The sequence below is a fragment of the Lontra canadensis genome, unplaced genomic scaffold (assembly GCF_010015895.1).
Source record: "Lontra canadensis isolate GAN:19392208 unplaced genomic scaffold, GSC_riverotter_1.0 scaffold6, whole genome shotgun sequence".
Lineage (NCBI taxonomy): Eukaryota > Metazoa > Chordata > Mammalia > Carnivora > Mustelidae > Lontra > Lontra canadensis.
This window is the reverse complement of record NW_022631000.1, coordinates 1,897,823-1,918,885: the sequence shown is the minus strand read 5'-3', so window position 1 is coordinate 1,918,885 and position 21,063 is coordinate 1,897,823. Positions and strand designations below refer to the sequence as shown.

The following is a 21,063-nucleotide window of genomic DNA, read 5'->3' as shown; positions in this document are numbered from 1 at the left end:
AATTCTCAGGGAATAGGGAGGGAATAGAGAGGGAAAAGGGGATACCTTCCCTTTTCACTCACTCAATTTCTTTCAGCCTTTGTTTTCTAATCTTGAAAATACAGAAAATACTAACAACTTCATCATGTTGCAAACTCTGCAATCCTTGAGAGTCCATAGAAGTGGATATCCCAGAGTGAATTCTAGTTCTGTAACTAGTGGGTCCATTAAGGAAAGATGAGCTACATAAGTGCCCATTACAATCAGTGACATGCGTTTTCATTTGATATTTATGACTAGTAACTGCGATGTTACTGCAGATGAGGAAACTAAAGTTTAGGGAGGTTAAGTAGGTCAAGGCAGAAATTTATTACATGTGGAATTTAATGTCATTAAACTACCTCTTTCCTCCTTCCCCATACAGATGAGCTGAAATAGAAATCTAATACTTTCAATCCTAAAACCTGAACATTAAATTCCACTGAAAGGATAGCCGTCAATTTTCTAATTTTGTGTTACCAACAGAGATTTACAAATGGGGAGCGGGAGGGGAGAAAAACATCAAAAGAGAGTCATTAAGAACAAAGTTATGAGCAAATTGTACTGGTTTATTTACAATTGTAATTTATAAACAGTAACACAAACATCTTTACATTAATATTATGAAAAAAGTCCCATGGCTGAAATGGGCAAAAAATGGAGACTTCAGGGCATTTCTAAAGGGGGCGGGCACCAAAGAAAAAAAGAAAAATGCAATACAACTGTTGTGGGTAGAGTTATAAATATCAAGTACTGCACCAGGTGCAATTTCATGCAAATGTCTTCAACCACTCAAGTAAACGGTTTTTATTTAGGTATTAGAATAAAATATCTTGAACTATGTTGCCTGTTATTCACTTGATTTCCAATAACTGGCTATAAATAGAGTACATCTAAATATTTCTCCTATCAACCCCTTAGAGATAATCCATTACATTTTAGGACATGGTAAATTGTTAGGATTTGCTAGTTCCCAAAAAGATTTTATAAGAGTCATTCCATAGCCCCAAACATGTTCCCAGATTTTCTCTCACCAAAGGTGTCTAATATAGACCTCAATAAATTAAACTGAGAAAGCTGCAAAATGAAGCAGATCACTTTTTAGTTTTGTCATATTAAAAAATAAAAATAGTTTCAAACCACTGGAACTTTAGCAAGAGAAGACAAAAACCAAAGAAGAGAAAAAAAATTCAGAAAGAGATGATAAAACTGTACTTTATATAGCTCTCTTATTATTTGGCTTTAAGTGGACACTAGTGTGGTCACAGACCATAACTTCAGTAAGGATAAATCAATGTGTGTACAACACCTGTTCTGAAATATCCTAAATCAAATATTCCACTTGTAATAAAGACCAATGACATTTTTACAGGTATAATTCTTGTCCCCAAAATGTTTATTTTAATCTTAGTATGCCTACCTACTTATTATTATACTTTTAACTGCTCCTTAGAAACCATTAGGATGAAGTTTAGTATGTGAAGCACCCAGTGTTCAAATCATTAGCTAATGATGCAAAAAATGATTTAGATACTGATGCTTCACATTTCACTAACTGGACTGCATTTCTGAGTTGGCTGGAATCTTCATCCACTTCATTTAAAAGATTTCACTTTTTTTTAAGGACAGAAACAGCGAGCTATTAATCTATGTAATACTCTCAGTTTCTGATACTGCTCAGTGGATAAACTAAATGTAGCAATTAAAGGGGTCTCTTCAGCTAATTCTATCTCTAATTTTCATTGAAGACATTGCAAGTATATATGTGTATGGGTCTTTTTAAATCTGAAAGTGATACATGTTCCCTTTTTAAAACACAGCTCTTCAAAACAGAACTGCATTCTGCACCCTTAGTTCCTAAGGGCAAAGGGTCAGTTACTTCAAAGTCATTTAATAACTGACCTTTATAAATCATTTTACAAAACTGAAAATGCAAAAGAAAATTTAAGAAAAATTTTAACTGTCCAGAAATTGATTATAATAATTCACACATACTTAGACCTGCAATTCAAGCACCCCCATGAGCAAATGAAAGGTCCTCAGTTAGTATTCAATCAGGAAAATATGTCCTTGTTTCTTTCTCTTGGTTGCCTTAATTTCTTTTGAAGTAATTCTCTTTTATATTAACTTTCCAAAGCATCCAAAACTTTCATGATCTGTTGTTTTATGGCTTTGGTAGCATCTCCTGCATTTGGAATCAAATACCTGTTGGTGGGGAGAGGGGAAATATACATATATATTAATATAAATTGCTTTCACTCCAGGACTCAGCTTAGATGTCACTTCCAGTGGGAAGCCTTCCTAACCTACAAAGAAGCAGACACATCCTGATATTTACCATAACTTATCCAATACACACTCGAAAGCACATTTTGAAAGAAAGAAAATCTAAATGTCAAAGCTAGGTGATTTTTCTTATAGTGTATAGCCAGATGTAATGAACCACACATCAGGAGTCAGAAAGGCTATATTTGGTCTGATCACAAGCTAGGTGTGAAGATCTGCAAGTCATTCAACTCCTCTGGGGTTCACATTTTTAAAGGATTATAAAGATGGTTTAGTTTTGAGATCAGTGTGGTCCTGCAGCCCTTGGTGCCAGTACATGAACTGTTTGTCACTGGTCCACATTAAGACAAGAAGGAGCTTATACCAGATTGTAAATTAAATATACGACACAGCACACTGCTTGCTTTGCTGACACATTTTCAAAGCAAGAATTTTTTGATGAAAGAAAACAGAAACACTGACTTATATTCTGAAACAAGCTTCCTACCTGTTTACAAACCAGCATTTAGTGCAGCAATGGTACAGATTACTTAAAAGACCCTTCTGGCAAAAAGTTTATGAAATTAGCTGTGGCACTCACTGGAACCACATGCTGATTAGCCACATATGACTAAAGATACAGAAGAAAAAAATCAGCAAAGAATGCTGATAAAAGTGGCTCTAGTATGCTAGTCCACCACCTATTCCCCCAAATAGAGAAACAAACTATGTTTAATAATGAACTAATTCAACAATTCAGATAACATCATCCTAAGAAAATCTTACCTTTCGATTGCCAAGATTTCTATTCCTGAAGCACTGCTGTTTCCATACTTGAAGGTAATTAGCTCAGGATGTTTTTTTTTAGATGTAATTTTAACTACAGAATTTAGTGCTTGTCGAGACTGTATATAAGCCAATCCTTTCCGTGAAAGAATCTCCCTTAAACAGTACATGTGTGTTGCAGTAACCAACAGATGACTTGAGAGGGGAAAAAAACATTAAAAAACAAGAAGAATTTTAAAGAAATGTCATGCAAAACAGCTGTTAACACAATAAAAAATATTCAATCCAGATGAAATTACTTTTGAATTAAAGAATATAGACAAAGGATCACCTAAGAACAAAAAGGTACCCAGTAACATTTTTAAGTTCCCTTTAATTGTATGAAAAATTAGCATTTTATTAACAGAAAATCCTGTTAACTATTTAAAAGCACGTTTTATATTTTATATAATAAAAACTACAATACAATTAGAAATCATTAAAATAATATTTTTAGAATCTACTCTGCATGATATATGGAAGATAGTACTTTTCAAACTTTCCCAGAGTTATTGTCTATATTCATAAACTATTCTCATTCACTATACTACAGTATATACTCTACACTGAAGCCCGCTAAGCAGTAGTTGGGCTGCCTTACATGTTTTATAATATTCTGTAAGTGGATCTTGAACACAGAATGGGCAAAGAATTATTGTGTCTAAGCTTGTGTCCCCCTCTTTGTGTCTCAGTTCATTTATTATAGGGATATACTCATATACTTTTGTGTAATACAATAAGACTAGTATCGGACAAGTCCAGAATGCAGGACATTCTGCAGAATAAATGGCCTAGCCTCAGGATTCATTCATCATAGAGCAAAGCGGAGGTGGTGATAAGGGTAGTGGTACTGTTGGACATAGCATGAGACTAAAGCGATTAATGGGCAAATGCAATGTGTGGACCATGACTAGATCCTGGATTGAGAAGAGAAAAAACAGAGACTATAAAAGGTGCTGTGGGGGTACTCTGAAAAATCTGAGTGTGAACTGTATGTTGAATGATGCTCATTTTAAGGTTTTTGAAGAGTTATAATGCTCATATTCTTGGGTGACTTATGCTGAAGCATTTAGGGTAAAGTGTCATATCTGTAAGATTCTTCTGAATGGCTTGACAAAAGAGAACTGTGTATATTCTTGTGTCTATATATAGATAAAAAATGGAAAGATGGGGCAGTGCAAAAAGAAATTAAAATCCGGTGAACCTGGGGCGCCTGCATGGCTCAGCGGGTTAAAGCCTCTGCCTTCGGCTCAGGTCATGATCCCAGGGTCCTGGGATGGAGCCCCGCATCGGGCTCTCTGCTCGGCGGGGAGCCTGCTTCCCCCTCTCTCTCTCTGCCTGTCTCTCTGCCTACTTGTGATCTCTGTCAAATAAATAAATAAAATCTTAAAAAAAAAAAAAAATCCGATGAACCTAAGAGAAGAATCCTATTCCACCATCTATTCCCCCAAATAGAGAAAACAAACTATAAAGATGTTCAATGTACTGTTCCTTCAACTTTTTTGCTTAAAATTTTCAAAATAAAAAATACATAAGAAATATTCTTAAAATCAAGACATGTAGAGGTGCTTAGGTGGCTCAATCAGTTAAGTGTAAGCTTTAGGCTCAAGTCATAATCTCCGGGTCCTGGGATCAAGCCCTGTATTGGGCTCCCTGCTCGGTGGGGAGCCTGCTTTTCCCTCTCCCACTGCACCTCCCCCACTTGTACACACTCTCTCTCAAATAAATTCTTTTAAGAAAAAGAAAAGAAAAATAAAAATCAGGACATATAATACAAGTTGACAAAGTTAAATTATATCTTATACTTGCATAAAGAAAATTTCTTTTGCAGTTGTTTTTTTATTAACTAAATTTAATTTTACTTCAGCAGAAGGCATTTTTTAAAAAGTACCTAGGAAACATGTGTCCACTTTCTTTAACTTCTTTACAAGGAAAATGATGCTTGACATCTGGCTTGTTTATCCAAGTCTGGATGTTTACAACCTCTTTTCTGTCATCATCTGACATTGAAGAGCTATCAATTTCATCTACAAAGAATTGAAAGCATTAAAAATGGGAATTTCCAGTTTTAAAAATGAGACATTTCTTAACAGCCTGAAAAAGATTTCAATATTTCAAACATACATTTTGAAAAACAAAACAATTCTAATCCCACTACTGTATTTCCTTATGCCACTGGCATAATCCGAAAATACTATTTTCAAGCATTAGGCCACACAGTAAGAAAGTCAGGTGAAAATACTAAGAATACACTTGTAACACTGTGTGTCAACTATACTTCAATAAAAAATAAATAATGTAAATAAATTTTTAAAAGACAACTATCTGAGGAATTTCAAAACTTTTGCTTTATGTAACATGACTCTAATCTATGTCTAGACCCTAGAGAGATGGCTGAATTGTCCAATAATAAGCACCTATCTTGAAGGCAAAGATGGCAGAGTTCCTTTTCTCTTGCTGGTTTTGATTTTAAGAAAAACAACAAGAAAATCCATCCTCTGATAAATAAATAAAAATCTCTTTAGTCTTTTATCCTTTTTCATGCAGAATTGTAAGACATTCTAATTATTTTGTTTTTCTAATTTAACAAAGGGGAATTATAGTCACTAGTGTTACTAGTGTTAATAATTACAAATGTTCCTCCCTTTTAAAGAAATACTTCAAAATATAAAGAGACATAATAAAAAAGGAAATTTCATATATCTATACACTTTCAGCCTAAATAAAAAGTAGAACCCTTATATATATCACCCCATTCTCATTCCTCTCCCTTGTCCACTAAGAAACAGTGATTATCGGTTATGGTTCCATCCTTGCCTTTAATCATACATGAATATCCTCAAACAATACACAGTAGTGTTTTGCACTTTAAGAAACATTTATATAAATAGCAGACTGTTTGACTGTATTCTTCCACAACTGCTTCTTCACTCCCAACACTGTAAAATTTATCCATGTTGATACACAGAGCTCTAGTTTTCTCATTTTCATTACTGTGCAATTTTCCATAATAAAAATATATGTGCAAATACATGACACGTGAAAATATACCATAATTTATTCATCCATATGCCTCTCAGAGGAATGAAAATAGTTGAAATGAAAACTGTTAATAAAAGAAGAAATACTCAGGGAGAGCTAGAGACTGATAAATAACAAGAAGATAGCAACAAAAAAGGGGCAAGAATAAAAAGAAACAATTAGAAATAGCACACAGAAAATTTCATTTACCTTAATGTAAGTTTTTGGGAAGGTGATTCTATAATATTTATTAAACTGTCAAATGTGGTTCCCTATAATCTAACAATCTTCCTGCTCAGAATATACCCTCTATATATACTTACAAAAGTTCATATAGCTCTATGTATAAAAATATCTATTGTCATTTGAGACAAAAAGAAAGGAAAACTATCAATGTGAATTGTGAGAAAAATGATTAAATAGATTATGGTATGCTTACAATGGTGGAATGTGGGCTAAGATGGAAAATACGCAACATGTATTACTAAACAGAAAAAAGCAACATGAAATTTGAGAGGTTTTTTCCTCTTATTTTGTACATTTACTGTTTTATTTTTCCTAGCCCCATGCACATAGTAATATTAATATGATTACTTAACCACCATAATCTTGGCAGCAGTATTATGAACCAAAGTAATAAATTATTTTTAAAATATAAAGACAACCACAGAGAATGATACATTTCCCCGGCACAATATCCCCATCTTGTGGCCCTTTAGGATACTGCCTCCAATTCTCTTCCCAGATGACTCAATTTTGGAATTCCCTGATTTTAGACCCACAACTCTGTCTCCTAGATGGATGGATCAAGGAGATTTAAATCAAATCCCATGGACTTGAATACTATTTCAACACTGATAATTCCCAGGTCATCACCGGTTTATTAGACCTCCTCTCTAAGGTCTCCTAAGGCTAAGGACTCCTATAATCCACTGCCTACTCACCATTTCTGCTTGAATTTTAACAGGCATAACTTAAGATGTCTAAAGCCAAACTCAGTAGAAAAACTACAGACTCTCCAATCTAGAGAATTTTTTTTTTTAAAGCCGTTGTTGGCTAGCCCCAGAACGCTCTCTCTAATCACTGCTAGTGCCTGCGAAAAGCATCTACAGGTAAGTGTTATTACTACACCTGTGTCGTATTCTTCTTCATCCCCAATGCTGAAAACAGGCTTTACACCACGGTAAGGCTTGCCCACTCTGTCACTGCTGCTCACATGCCTATATTCAAAGAATTTTAGAAGGGAAATCATTACTTAAGTAGTTACCAAAGATTTTCACCAAGTATCATATGAATATTTAAACAAAATGTACATATTCTTTGTCCTTAGCCCCCATATATCATGCTATTTAGAATAGTTATGTTAGGGAAACTCTAACAAGGTAAGGAAAATATGTTAGCAAAAGTGGCATTGTGTCTTAATAGACTGAACGCTTTTGATCTGTAAAACTAAAAAAAAAAAAAAAAAGTTTATATTAAAACCAGTGCTTAGATCTGTATAACCTTAGAGAAGTCATTTAACCTTTCAGTGATTCTGTTTTAATATCTCCAAAACAGTAATAACAACAATATCTACCCTTCAGGGTTACTGTGAGAATTAAACCAGTTAATATTTTGTAAAGCTCTTAGAACAATGCCTGGCATATAGCAAGTGCTATGCACATCTGTTAGAGAAAACAGATTATGGAACCAAATATTTAAATTCCAGGAAAGTGTTAAGTCTTCCTCATTAGGAAGTAAATACCTTAGGATTCTTCCTCCCATTTTTTTTTTTTAATCACAGTTTCAGTTGTACAACATTGTGATTGACAAATTTTATACATTACCCAATGCTCACATTATAATACTCCCATTTTTTTATTACTGTTACTTTTGTTTTAAAAGAAACATGCTACTTCTTTTACACAAATGTAAATAAACCATAAAAATTAATCTTTCTTTTTCAAGTAGCAGAAGCATAAAGAACACGTAAACTCAAACTTGATTAGTTCTGCAAGAAGTATGACCTCTCTCTTTTTAATATAAAAATTTATACCTCAGTACTTTTTAGGTAATCTCAAACAAACCAAAAAGAAAAATTAAAATATTTCAACAAAGTACATGCTCCTGGGGAAAAAGCATTATATTATTTGTAAGATAAATGTTCCATCGAGATTACCTACAATAAAAGAAAAACTGCCTTTTTTTGGGTCATATATCAAGAGGTAGTCCAATATGGAAAAAATTCAAGTTACATGTCTTTACTCAATCTTAGAATTCAATTTTTCCAGAATATAGAGATCAAATCTCTGTTTTAAATAATTTCTTAATACAGATCTTGAATAAAAAATCTTATCATGACCCAATTTTATTGAAATAGGCTTAAATCTATTTCTCCCAAAATAACTTTCTTCAACAGAAACCTCATTAGAAAAATCAACTGATAGCTGAACATATAACACTCTTTGGTAATTACAAATTAATCATACATAGTAGACAGTTTAAATTAAATCATAAAATCATTTTAGGCTAAAACATATCTAATATAAAATTAAGCATTATCCATTAAACTATGCTCATTAGAGAAAATGAAATAAGTAAACAACTATGAAACATAGATTGAGTTTTCTTATAAAAGACAAAGACAATATAGCTTTGTCTAAAAATACTTCAGTGCCATCTAGATTATAAAATTGTTTGAGATTATTATTGGTTCTCTCCTGATAGTAAAACATAATTAAACAGACATAACACAGAAACAAAGATGTTTACAGTAGATGCTTAAACCAGAAGGCAAGTATAAATAAAGCAAAAATCAAAAATAAATAGGAGCGGGTGGAGCCTGGCTGACTCAATCAGTAGATGTGACTAGATCTCAGGGTTGTAAGTTTAAGCCCCACCTTGGATATAGAACCTACTTAAATAAAAAAAAAAAGTATTAAAGCTATTCATTATTGATCTAGTTTTATAATACAATGCATTTTTTATAAATCTTGTTTATAAAGATTACTGAAATAGTTCTTAACAAACTGGCTAAAAATTAATGGAATCAATGGCTGGACTCTTTAAAAAGCAGTATACTTACACATTTTTAGCTGAAATAATAATAAAAACATCTGTAACATAGTATGGCCAGGTTTCAATTTATTTACTGTGCTCAGAAGAAACCCAGTTCTTTCTAACTTTCACTAAATTCTGTCTTCGAAATAGATATATTTGTCTGTAGACCAAAGAAGATCATTTAAATTTTTAAAAACTTAAGAATTTGGGAGAAAACTTGGTAGTTAAAATAGACTAATTCAATGGTCCTATAACAAGAGAAGGTAGAAAAATGATTCACAAATAGCTTATAATTTTAAAAGAAGCAACTACCTTTAAAATAGTCTCAGATAAAACTGTAATAGAAGCTCTAAAACTGGCACTGCCAGGAACAGTCATGGTAAATAAAAACTCTTTCCACAAGTTAGGAGTAAACTACTACTTTTAAAAATGCTACTTCTAGTTACTGAAAATATTAAAATGACAAAAAAAAAGTCAACTCCATTATTCCAAAGCTTAACTTATATTTAAAATACAACTAGAGGGGTGCCTGGGTGGCTCAGTCAGTTGGGATGCTGACTCCTGATTACAGCTCAGGTCATAGTCTCGGGGTTCTGTGATCAAGCCCTGAGTCAGGCTCTGCACTCAGCTGGGAGTCTGCTTGAGGATTCTATCTCTCCCCACCACCCCATTCCCCTCACTCGTATGCTCTAAAATAAATATATAAATCTTAAAATACAACTAGAGTTTCTTTTAAAATGTCTATAGATATTGCTGTAATTGATACTCTAAACTGCAGAAAAATTCTGTGGGTATAAAAACTGTAAAGCCATATAAAAGTATGAAGTTAATAAAGTTCTTCTGTGCATCCTAACTGAAGATCCAGTAGATTTTTTAACTTTACACTTGCATCTTCTTGGAGCAGAGAAGAGATGGATTTATACATTAACATGTACCCCATGACCTAATTTCTTTCATGGAAAACCAAAGAACTGTGGTTCTTCAGAACTGATTTATATATGTTTATTCACCAACCTAAATACACATATCTAATTTAAAAAATATTTTTTAAAAAGATTATAAAATTACGTAACAAGGGGCACCTGATTGGCTCAGGTCATGATCCCGGGGTCCTGGGATTGAGCCCTGCATCAGGCTCTCTGCTCAGCAGGGAGCCTGCCTCCTCCTCTCTCTGCCTGCCTCTCTGCCTACTTTAATCTCTGTCAAATAAATAAATAAATCTTTTGAAAACCTGAACTAATAATTTTGAATCATGACATATGCCTTCTCTCAGTAATATTCTCTAGTTTTAGGGCAGGAGATGGAAGCATATGATTTCCAAAGCTACCACCCTGCTCACTCTGAGACTAAGTATTTCCCTTGTTTCACCTTCCTCTCTTTCAGAATAAAAGTTCATGGATTTAAATGTACTTGATTTTTATCTGAGGAATGGGACATACAAAGCAGCATGCAAGGAAAAAAAAATGATCAAGCAAAAAACAAATACAGCTCAATCAAAATCACACACTCCTAAAAGCAGAGTAAGAAAAGTTTAGCATTTTAAACAGCTGCATGAAATTTTAGCTAACAGTGTGAGGCTTATAGAGAGCATGAGGCATGCTAAAAAGGAAAAGGATGGTCCCAGAAAGCTGCTCTACTCATTGGCTTACCGCTCTGTACATGCTCTGTCTGGCCAAGGAAGATTGAAAGACATTCTATAGCAAATTGAGGCAGAGGACAGAACAAAATGATTATTAAAAACACAATGGCTTTAAAACAAAATATAGTATAATCACTTTTTCTAGCCCTGAGCATACATTATAAAGAAAACGTTTTGATCATCCCAAGTACAAAGAAGCATAAAGAAAAACTAGTTTCAAAGGATTTTTTTAAAACAAAGACAACAGTCTTTTCAAGTTATCATTATCAATTATCACTAGTTCATTTTTTAAAAAGTTTATATGTTCATGCTATAAAATTTTAGCAATAGTACTCTAGTTCAGAATGCACTAACTTTAAAGTAAAAAAGTTACAGGCTTTTGAAAACAATTTTAATGAGCAAAAAAGACTCTTAGGCTTGATAAAACACTTAAATATTATTTATCAGTGGACCATTTTAGATAGGCACAGTTTTTTGGATTTGTGAAAATAACCTATTCACTTCTTTGCTATTAAAGGAAACAATGTACTTTTGTATGCATATGTGCTATAATTAAAAAGTGGCAAATAATAAATTTCTGACATTCAATTCTTAAAGTGAAATACTTCAACTTTCCTAGGATACTGCACAGAAGACATGAAACTGAAATGAAATAACGCACTTTCCAGATCAGGCTTGCTTAGCAACAAATTCTGTGTTGGAATTATTAGGTTAGTTTTGAACTGCAGGAATAAGAAAAATCAACCAGAATACTATTGGAGGAAAAAACACTGAGGACTCTACAGTTCCAGTAAGAAGCATTAAAACACACATTCAGAAACTTATCATTTGTTAGCTAAACCCTTCATTTGTAACTCATGGGAAAACAGGGGTCACTTACAGTCTGTGAACACAAAATCTATGAAGATCTAAACACTTAAACTAAGAAAATGGGTTTCTGGGATGCCTGGGAGGCTCAGTTGGTAGAGCAGCTAATTCTCAACACTGGGGCTGTTGAGCTTGAGCTCCACACTGGCTGTAGAGATTACTTAAAAAACAATTAATTTTAAAAAAAGAAAGAAAATGGGTTTTTGCTTTACTTGACATGACCAAATTTTCTAGGTTATAAATTCCTAGAGGAGAAGAGGAGGCTCCTGTTTTGAGATTACTGCATTTAGCAGATAGTTCCCAGGGAAACAGCTACTACATAAAGTGTAATACATATAATAGCATCTTAATTTTTTTTTAATGAACCGCATAAAGGGGCAGTACCATTATCTGAGTTTTATTCTGATCAGGAGAGAGAAATAATAATAGTCAAATTTCACAGCAATAAAGAACACCTCTGTCATTATAATGAAAACTGAAATTATCTAATTAAAAATTATACTTTATGATTCTTCTAGAACACATTCAATTCAACTAGCACTTACTGTAAGACACATTTCTTTAGTTACCCATCATAAACTCATACCATATAAGCAACTCACCGGTCCACAGGAGTTGATGTATTCTCAATAAAACTGATAACTTTTTCCCTGACATTAACAGACTTTGTCTTCAAAGCAACAGTCATTTTATTTACCAGTGATTTCATTCCTCTATCATTTGAGCCATTAGAAGATTCACCCTGAAAACAAAAACAAAAACAAAAACCTTATTGATAAATTAACTGCTCTCCTAATGATTAGCAGAGACATTACTGCTAAAGGTTATCTAGATGTTATGGACTAAATTGTGTCCATATGTTAAAGTTCATTCTAGTACACCTCAGAAAATGTATGCAGAGAAAGGGCCTTTAGAAGCAATTTAAGGTTAAACGAGGTCATATATAAATCAATATGACTAGTGTCCTTATAGGAAGAGGGAAGACATCAGGGATGCACAAACACAGAAAAAAGGCCATGTGCATCCAGACAGACAAGAAGGCAGTAATGGGTAACCCAGAGAGAGAAGCCTGAGGAGTAATCAAATCTGCCAATCCTTTGATCCTAGACCTGCAGCCTCCAGAACCGTAAGAAAATTAACTTCTTTTAAAATTAACTTCTTTTAAGTTTAAGCAAACTACTTGGTTGTATTTTGTTATGACAGCCCTAACAGACTGATACACTAGATAAAACAATTTTAGGGACAGAAATTAGAAATAGAAAAATGAGGCTATATGTTGCATATATAAGTGTATAAAGTCTGAAACTACCTTTGTTATTCAGTAAGAAATAAAGTTATTGACCTTTTCGTAACTTCAATTATACCATAAAAATAATCAAAAGTACAATCAGGATATCATTCATGTGGCTAAATTTTTAAACATTTATTCCTTATAAATTTTTGCTGTTTAAATATTTTCACTTAGGCCTTTAATTTCTCAAGAAAAATTATTTTTTTGTACCTAATGTAATAGGTGTGAGTGTAATTCTTAAACTGTTTAACGAAATTGCTCCATATTCCCTAAAGGGCTAGTTGGCAAGAGATGTCAGAAGTGTGCCCATCTTTTGCCTATTAATTACTCTTTAGAACTTAAGGAAACAGAAAGTGCACTAGGATTTAGGTATTATTAGATGGAAAATTATACAGATTTTTTAAAAAAAGAAATGCTTTTAAATAAGCACTTAGGGGCGCGTGGGTGGCTCAGTGGGTTAAAGCCTCTGCCTTCGGCTCAGGTCATGATCCCGGGGTCCTGGGATCGAGCCCCGCATCGGGCTCTCTGCTCAGCAGGGAGCCTGCTTCCTCCTCTCTCTCTGCTTGCCTCTCTGCCTGCCTCTCTGCCTACCTGTGATTTCTGTCTGTCAAATAAATAAATAAAATCTTTAAAAATAAATAAATAAATAAGCATTTAATTTTTTTTAAGTTTTTCTTTTAATTACAGTTAGTTAACATATAGTATAACATAAGATTCTGATGGTGGGGCGCCTGGGTGGCATAATCAGTTAAGTGTCTACCTTCAGCTCAGGTCATGATCCCAAGGTCCTGGGATGAGCCCTGTGTCACCATCATTGGGCTCCTCTGCTCAGTGGGGAGCCTGTTTCTCCTTCTCCCTATGCCCTTCCCCCTCCCTCAAATATATATACATTTGAAGGAAGTATTTCAAAATACGAAAATAAGAATAGCAGTTATTTTTCTTTATACTTTTCAAATTTACATATGTTACTAAAATGAACATGCGTTATTTTAATTTTTAAGAGAAAGAAGTCATTAAATAACACAAAAACCATATTTCTATTTCCATATCCAAATTTGAAACCAAACTAAACTGATGATGGAAATTAAATTCTTTGGTACTTTTTAATATACTATATAACATCTTTAAGAGGGTATGTGCTATGGTGAGTGCTGTGAATTGTGTAAGACTGATGATTCACAGAACTGTACCCCTGAAACAAATAATATATTATGTTAATTTAAAAAAAATTTTTTTTAAAGTTTCTTTAAGGTCTCAATCATTATTTTTCATATCTGAAAACAGGAACTTGGACAGAATTACTATCCAACACTGTGGATGGCAATATAAATTAGAATAATGTTTTTTTTAGGGGGGCCTGGGTGGCTCAGTCAGTTAAGCATTTGCCTTCAGCTCAGGTCGTGACCTCAGGGTCCTGGGATCCAGCCCCACACTGGACTCCCTGCTCAGTGGGGAGTCTGCTTCTCTCTCTCTCCCTCTGCCCTTTCCCCTTCCCCCCCTCATGCTCATGCTCACTCTCTTTCTCTCTCCCCCAAATAACTAGATAAAATCTTCCAAAAAAAAAAAAAATTATGTTTTTTAAAGGCCAATCTGATGACAATGTAGACTTCTAAGAATTCTGATATGTAATCTTCCGGTCGAGTTACTCTACTCCTAGGACTAAATAATCATGGCATATGTAAATATATTACTACAAAAATTAATTATAACTGTGTTTATAACACAAAGACTAAAAGCAACATAAATATTCAAATATAGGGGACTAACTGAATAAATTATAATACAGCCATTCAGTGGAACACTATTTAGTTATTCAAAATAAAAACAGAAAATGTTTATTAAATAAATGGTGATCTCACGTGAAGAGCTCTTAGATACCTAGAGGATTAAGTTGAAAACAAATTTCAGAGGTTTATCTGCTAATAATTTGACAATAATATGATTTGACCTATATGGATAAAGATAAATGGTAATTAATCATCCAGATATAATTTTATAATAACTGCTATTAAATACGCGACACATACAACACAATACATACACTTGCACATTTAATCCTCACATCACCATGAAGAAAGTTGTTATTATCATCTCAACTGCATAGATAGAGAAACCAGAGCTGAAAGGATCTTGCTGGAGATCATGAAGAATGTAAGTTCTGGAGATAAAACCTGAACATCAAGTTAAGTCAGACTGATAAACCTAAGCTAGTAATAATCATAACCTGTATTGCAGTTTCCTTTTATTTCTGTTTTAAAGAATGATCATTAGGTAAATGTGAACTATTACTGAAAATATGTAATGACATCTAATTCAACTGACATAAAATATTTTTGAAAGAGCACAAAGACTTACTGTGCAAATATTTCTGAAGAAGCACAGAAAAGTGAAAAGTAAATTTACCCACTACAGCAAAACCTTGTAGTAGTAACATACATCTTTATAACTAAAAATCAAATATAATGGGATTCGCAATCAGTTCTTGTCTCCTTCTGACCAGCCCATTCTCAAATGTGGGTGGACTGAAGTTATAATCATGTAAATTTGTGTTGGGAAGGGGTACAGATATGGTCTGCAGGAGATGTGACCATAAGCCTCAGTATTCTCTTGGCTCACATTAATTGGGAGATTCCTAGAACCAGATCACTTGGGAGTCCCAGCTAGTCACAGGACTCAGTATTATCTCCACCAATATTTAAGCTGAAGCAGAAAATTGTCACTACATGATAACATACTACATCTGGATAGGGAGAAATCTGAATTCAGCAGGTGGATCTCCAGAACTCTGGCTAGTTTAGATGTGCAGGCCTGTTCCATCCTTACATTAACCCTGCAATAACGACTCCTCTAAACTCTATGTGTTTGAAATATTCTGACCCCATTTCTGTTATGGTGAGGGTTTAACACTTAGTCACCTTTTCTGGCCATTCACCCAAATCTGGTGACATATTCTACATATACACTTACATCAATAGAAGAATTGATACTGCTCCTTGAGCCTGAGGTACTAGCAATCCAATGGCCATATCCATTTTCTGGTCCATCCACATTTATGTCTGCCAGGTGCTGCTGCAGTGCTTAAGATAAACAAGAAGGAAAAAAAAAAAACAACAGCTCACATACCAACCCCCCTTTAGAAAGATTCTTTACCAGAGAATTTAACAAACATGTCATAGCTGAATGAAAGAGGATCCAAAGATTTAATTACAGGTACATTTTTCTGTACCTCAGGAAAGGAATGAAGGACTCTAAGCTAGAGAAAGCCTTCTTCCTCTCCTTCTAAAGCCCTCTGAACAGCTACAGTTTCTCATAATTGACCTTAAAGATGGCAGTAACTATATACAGACTTGACGTTTTCCTCTTTGGAACAGAATCTTCTAAGTATTATGAGATAATCTCAGCAACATTTTTATGACATGAAGGATTAAAAGAAAATCTATGGTGGCTTTTGTTCTATCATAGACATCTAATTAATCTTTCCCCCAGTAAAGAACGCATTAATTGCTATGGAGAGATTCTTGAAAAAGAAATAATCCATAATTAGAAAAAAGCTTCTAAAACCTAAACTATACTATAAAAGACTGCATCTCAGGGAGGCTGGTGGCTCAGGTGATAAGCATCTGCCTCTGACTCAGGTCATGACCTCAGGATCCTGGGACGGAGTCTGGCCATCAGGCTTCCTGCTCAGTGGGGAAGAAATCTGCTGCTTCCTCCGCCCTTCATCCTGCTTTCATGTGCTCTCTCTTTCTCTTAAATAAATAAAAAAATTTTTTAAGAAAAATAAAAGACTGCTTTTCAGATACTTTTGATAATAAGCTTAATAACCAAGTTCTGTATCATGCTGTCAAAATTCCTAATAAATCACACTGGGGCTAAGGCCAATACTTGTTTAATACTACTTATTAAAATACCCCTTTTGTAGATCACTCTGTGTGTAAACCCCAGAGGATGTTAGTTATCAGGCCATGATATGTAGGAAAGCATCATAATCCTTGCTAATATCACCAAAGATCAAAGGAAAGAGACCCTAACCTATCATATTCCAAGTTATAACACAAGATTACATTAGGTCAAAAGTTAATCTTTATGAGGCTCTCATGATTCAAGCTCATGATTCTACTATTCAACAAATATTAATTTGATTTTACTATTAAAGGCTCTTTATTTCTTAACTGAAATATATTTGACCTATAACACTGTATAAATTCAAAGTATACAACACGTTTGGTTTATATATTATAATATGATTTCCATTTCAGCAATAGTTAGCACCTCTATCCCATCATATAATTACCCTTTCTTTTTCATGGTGGCAATAATTAAGATTTAGTCTTTTGGCAAGTTTGATTATTATAATACAGTATTACTGTCTATGTTCACTATACTTACAGTACTCCAGGACTTATTTATCTACTAGTCACAAGGTTGTACCCTTAAATAACATCAATTGTAAAAAAGACAGGCTCTTTTACCCTGACTTAATCCTTCACAAATTCTCAAATCTCTGCCTGCAGAGATTTTGGCAATTATTTTACTATCCTGGATTACCAAATATTAGTCTGAAGATTTGAAAATATCAGTTTATTTCCTTTATTCCATTCCATTCTGTATTTTTTTTAGCTAATAATTTCAAGTAGCTCAAAAATGAAATAAAAACATAACAAAAAGGAGAGTATGAAAAGTATTCCTCCTACCTTTGTTTCCCAGTCCTATCCATTCCACCTTCTCCATGAAGACAAATCATGTAGACAGTTTTTCTCACATCTTTATAAAATTACTTTCTACAAATACAAGCTCATTCAACATATCTACTGAAATAAACTTCCATTAAATATTTGCTCATTTCAAGTGTCTATCGTGTTTGTCTGTTATCTGTATGTCCTGCTTGCCTTGCCTTTTCTGAAAATATAGAATGACTGAAGAGAGAGTTTATCCACTAATTAATTTGGTCACTACAAATCAGGTCTGGTGATAGAACTGCCTCTGAAAAGCGGAGGCAAAGCGATTAATAAATTAAAACCTTACCCATAAATCCTCCACTGGCGATGCTCACATATTCTTTGTTTTTCTGTAACAAAAAACCAAAACTTAAATTATTCCAAAATGTAATTTAATTAAAACCTCTCATAGTCCTATAAACATTTACAAATGTAATATGAAGTTATACATCAGATTTCTGGACTTTTCTTTGACATTTTGGAAGTTGACAAAAAGATAAACATACATTTAACTTAAATATTGTAAGGTCTGGTGTTAAGGTGGAAAGAAGGGGACAACTTCATAGCTACTACCAAGACTATGATTTTATTTGTATTCTAGTTCCAATAATATAATAGAGTCAAACCAAAACCACTTAAATTATATTTTTGGATATAATTAGCAAAGTTTTTAAAAGCTTTTAAAATATGTTGTGTCCTTCATAAAAAAGAAATAAACAATATTAGAGCTAATTATGAATAAGAAATAATAGAATGTTACCATTTTACAAACTACTATAAAAATTAATGGATCTAGGGGCACCTGGGTGGCTCAGTGGGTTAAAGCCTCTGCCTTCAGCTCGGGTCATGATCCCAGGGTCCTGGGATCGAGCCCTGCATTGGGCTTTCTGCTCAGCGGAGAGCCTGCTTCTCCCCCCTCTCTCTCTGCCTGCCTCTCTGCCTACTTGTGATTTCTGTCTGTCATATAAACAAATAAAATCTTTTTAAAAAAATTAATGGATCTAATAAACAATGGCAAAGAAAGAATAAGACATAAAGAAGAGAGATATCGGGGCGCCTGGGTAGCTCAATCAGTTAAGCGCCTGCCTTCAGCTCGGGTCATGATCCCAGGGTCCTGGGATAGAGCCCCACGTCAGGTTCCCTACTCAGCAGGGAGTCTGCTTCTCACTCTCCCTCTGCTCCTCCCCCTGCTTGTATTCTCTCTCTGGAATAAGTAAAATATTAAAAAAAAAAAAAAGAGGGAGAGAGAAAGAGAGGTATCTGGGCAGTATGTCCCTCCTGAGGAAAACTCAGACCACCTAGGACTTCCTGTCCCCGACCACGTCTCTAGATCTAATTACCAACTTAGAGGGATTACCAAGGGCAGAACCTGATAAACAACACCATGTGAATGCAGCAGCAAAACCTGAATGTGGGAAACTCTCTGTAAGATAAAGCAACCGGTTTTTCCAACAACCCAGCAAGCAAAAATATTAGGAAAGAGGAACTATAAATTAAGAGACTTAAAAGATGTCAACCAAGAGGCACGTGGGTGGCTCAGTTGGTTAAGCAACTGCCTTCAGCTCAGGTCATGAGGGGGTCCTGGGATTAAGACCCATATCAGGCTCCTCCTGCTCAGTGGGGAGCCTGCTTCTCCCTCTCCCTCTGTCTGCCATTCCCCCTGCTTGTGCTGTCAAATAAATAAATAAAATTGTAAAAAAAAAAAAGTTAACCAAGTGCAACATCTTGTCTTGGGTCCTGGGAAAATCAGGGAAACATGAACAAGAGTTAGATTTTTAATAATAAAGTGTAATAATGTATGTCAGTATAAAGAGTGTATAGGGTTCAATTCTACCTACTTTTGAATTTGCTTGAAATCTTCCATAATAAAAGTTAGGGAAAAAATTTCTAAAACCACATCAAGAACTTGAGTTATAAAAAAGAAGTTCACAGTATTTCAAATTCTTGCCATGTGACAGGTCTTAAAATATATACAGTTTATACCAGAGTATTTTTAAAACAGGCTAATTAAACTTGTAAGTAAAATGTCTGAGTTGCTATTTTTGTTTTTGTGTAAATTTCTAAAGATCTCTCCATTAATAAGGTATAAAATTATCTTACCATCTCCTTCCCCCAAATACCGTGTTCGTTTGCTGATTTTTGTCTTTCGAGGATTCTTTCTTTTAGACTTATTTTCTCAAACCAAATTCCCAGTAAAATATAACATGAACAGAACAGGATCCAAATTGAGTGGCTAATGCAACTAGCCTATGGTCTTCCTGATTCCATAGTTCAGGGTCATAAAAAATGAAGACTTTAATGTATAAACTATCAAAGAATACCTAATAAACAACTATTTTTACAAAGAGCCATCACTGAGTGTAGCTTTGTAGAGAAGATAGAGGAACAGGTTACATAAAATCACTAATAGAAATTAGCTGTGCTGAAGACAACGTTCGAACACAAAAAGGAAAGGTGGCTATATATAATAAATAAATATATGTATATTCTGTTTCAGAGTAAAGATACTAAAATGAAATACATAGTTACTGTAAAAAATACTAGAGAATGAACACAGACATAAAGAGCAACATAACAGAATAATCCAGAAATAGATCCTGATGCACTGAGGAATTCAGTGTATTAAAAAGGTGGTATTTCAAATTGATAAGCACAACTGGGTAGCTTTCTGGAAAAAAAAGATTTTTTTTTCCTACCTCACTTACTATACGAAAATAAATTCCATATGATTCAAGATCTTAACACAAAAAATAAATCACACAAGCATGTAAGAAGACATGCAAGACACAAAACCTGTAAGCTGTAAAGAAAAACTACGTATAAATTTGACAATGCAGAGAACATATAAAATTATCCATAAGAACTTCTTAAAGGTGATAGCAATAACCAAACAAAACTGAAAAAATTTGTCAGCATACCTGTAAAAAGTGTGCCAGGACCATGTTCATATACATGTCTTCTTCCTCTCTACCACTGCCCATAAAACAGAGGTGCTCCCCACCAGCAATGGAGCCGGACTCGATGGACTGCTTCTGTGCTTCCAGCAAAGATTTTACCGACTGTGCAAACTCAGATGGATTCTGGAGCATCTAGACAATTTTTTAAAAACTAAAATGTGGCAAAACAGTATTGGATAAACATTTCCAAATTTGAAATATTCTTCCAGGAAAAAAAAAAACTTAAATAGCTACCATAGAAACAAAGGAATAAAGGCTCTTATAAATAAAACTGCTGGGATAAGAGAAAAGAAATGTATATAAAGGTACCTATAATACACTAGAACAAAAGTTGAAGATTCACAGAAAGATTAAACATGCAAAGAAAGTATTCTAAGAAAAAATGTTTTTGTTGTTTCTTAAACAAGCTATGGTGTCATTAGG

The 21,063-nt window shown here is 34.0% G+C and overlaps 1 protein-coding gene across 3 annotated transcripts in view; it reads right to left on the bottom strand.

Moving 5' to 3' along the window:
• Positions 1-1,265: 1,265 nt before the first annotated feature.
• TBC1D23 (TBC1 domain family member 23) overlaps positions 1,266-21,063 on the bottom strand; it is a 58,124-nt gene continuing 38,326 nt past the window's right edge. The window contains exons 11-19 of one of the 3 annotated variants that reach the window (XM_032852033.1): positions 20,602-20,772; positions 17,991-18,033; positions 15,933-16,042; positions 12,277-12,416; positions 10,818-10,862; positions 7,261-7,349; positions 5,000-5,135; positions 3,070-3,264; positions 1,266-2,223 (exon numbers count right to left, since the gene is read on the bottom strand). In XM_032852033.1, the coding sequence (XP_032707924.1) occupies positions 2,142-2,223; positions 3,070-3,264; positions 5,000-5,135; positions 7,261-7,349; positions 10,818-10,862; positions 12,277-12,416; positions 15,933-16,042; positions 17,991-18,033; positions 20,602-20,772 (1,011 nt within the window). In that variant the 3' untranslated portion in view covers positions 1,266-2,141. The remainder of the gene's footprint in view (positions 2,224-3,069; positions 3,265-4,999; positions 5,136-7,260; positions 7,350-10,817; positions 10,863-12,276; positions 12,417-15,932; positions 16,043-17,990; positions 18,034-20,601; positions 20,773-21,063) is intronic. The other 2 variants (XM_032852035.1, XM_032852034.1) reach the window with 2 other exon arrangements.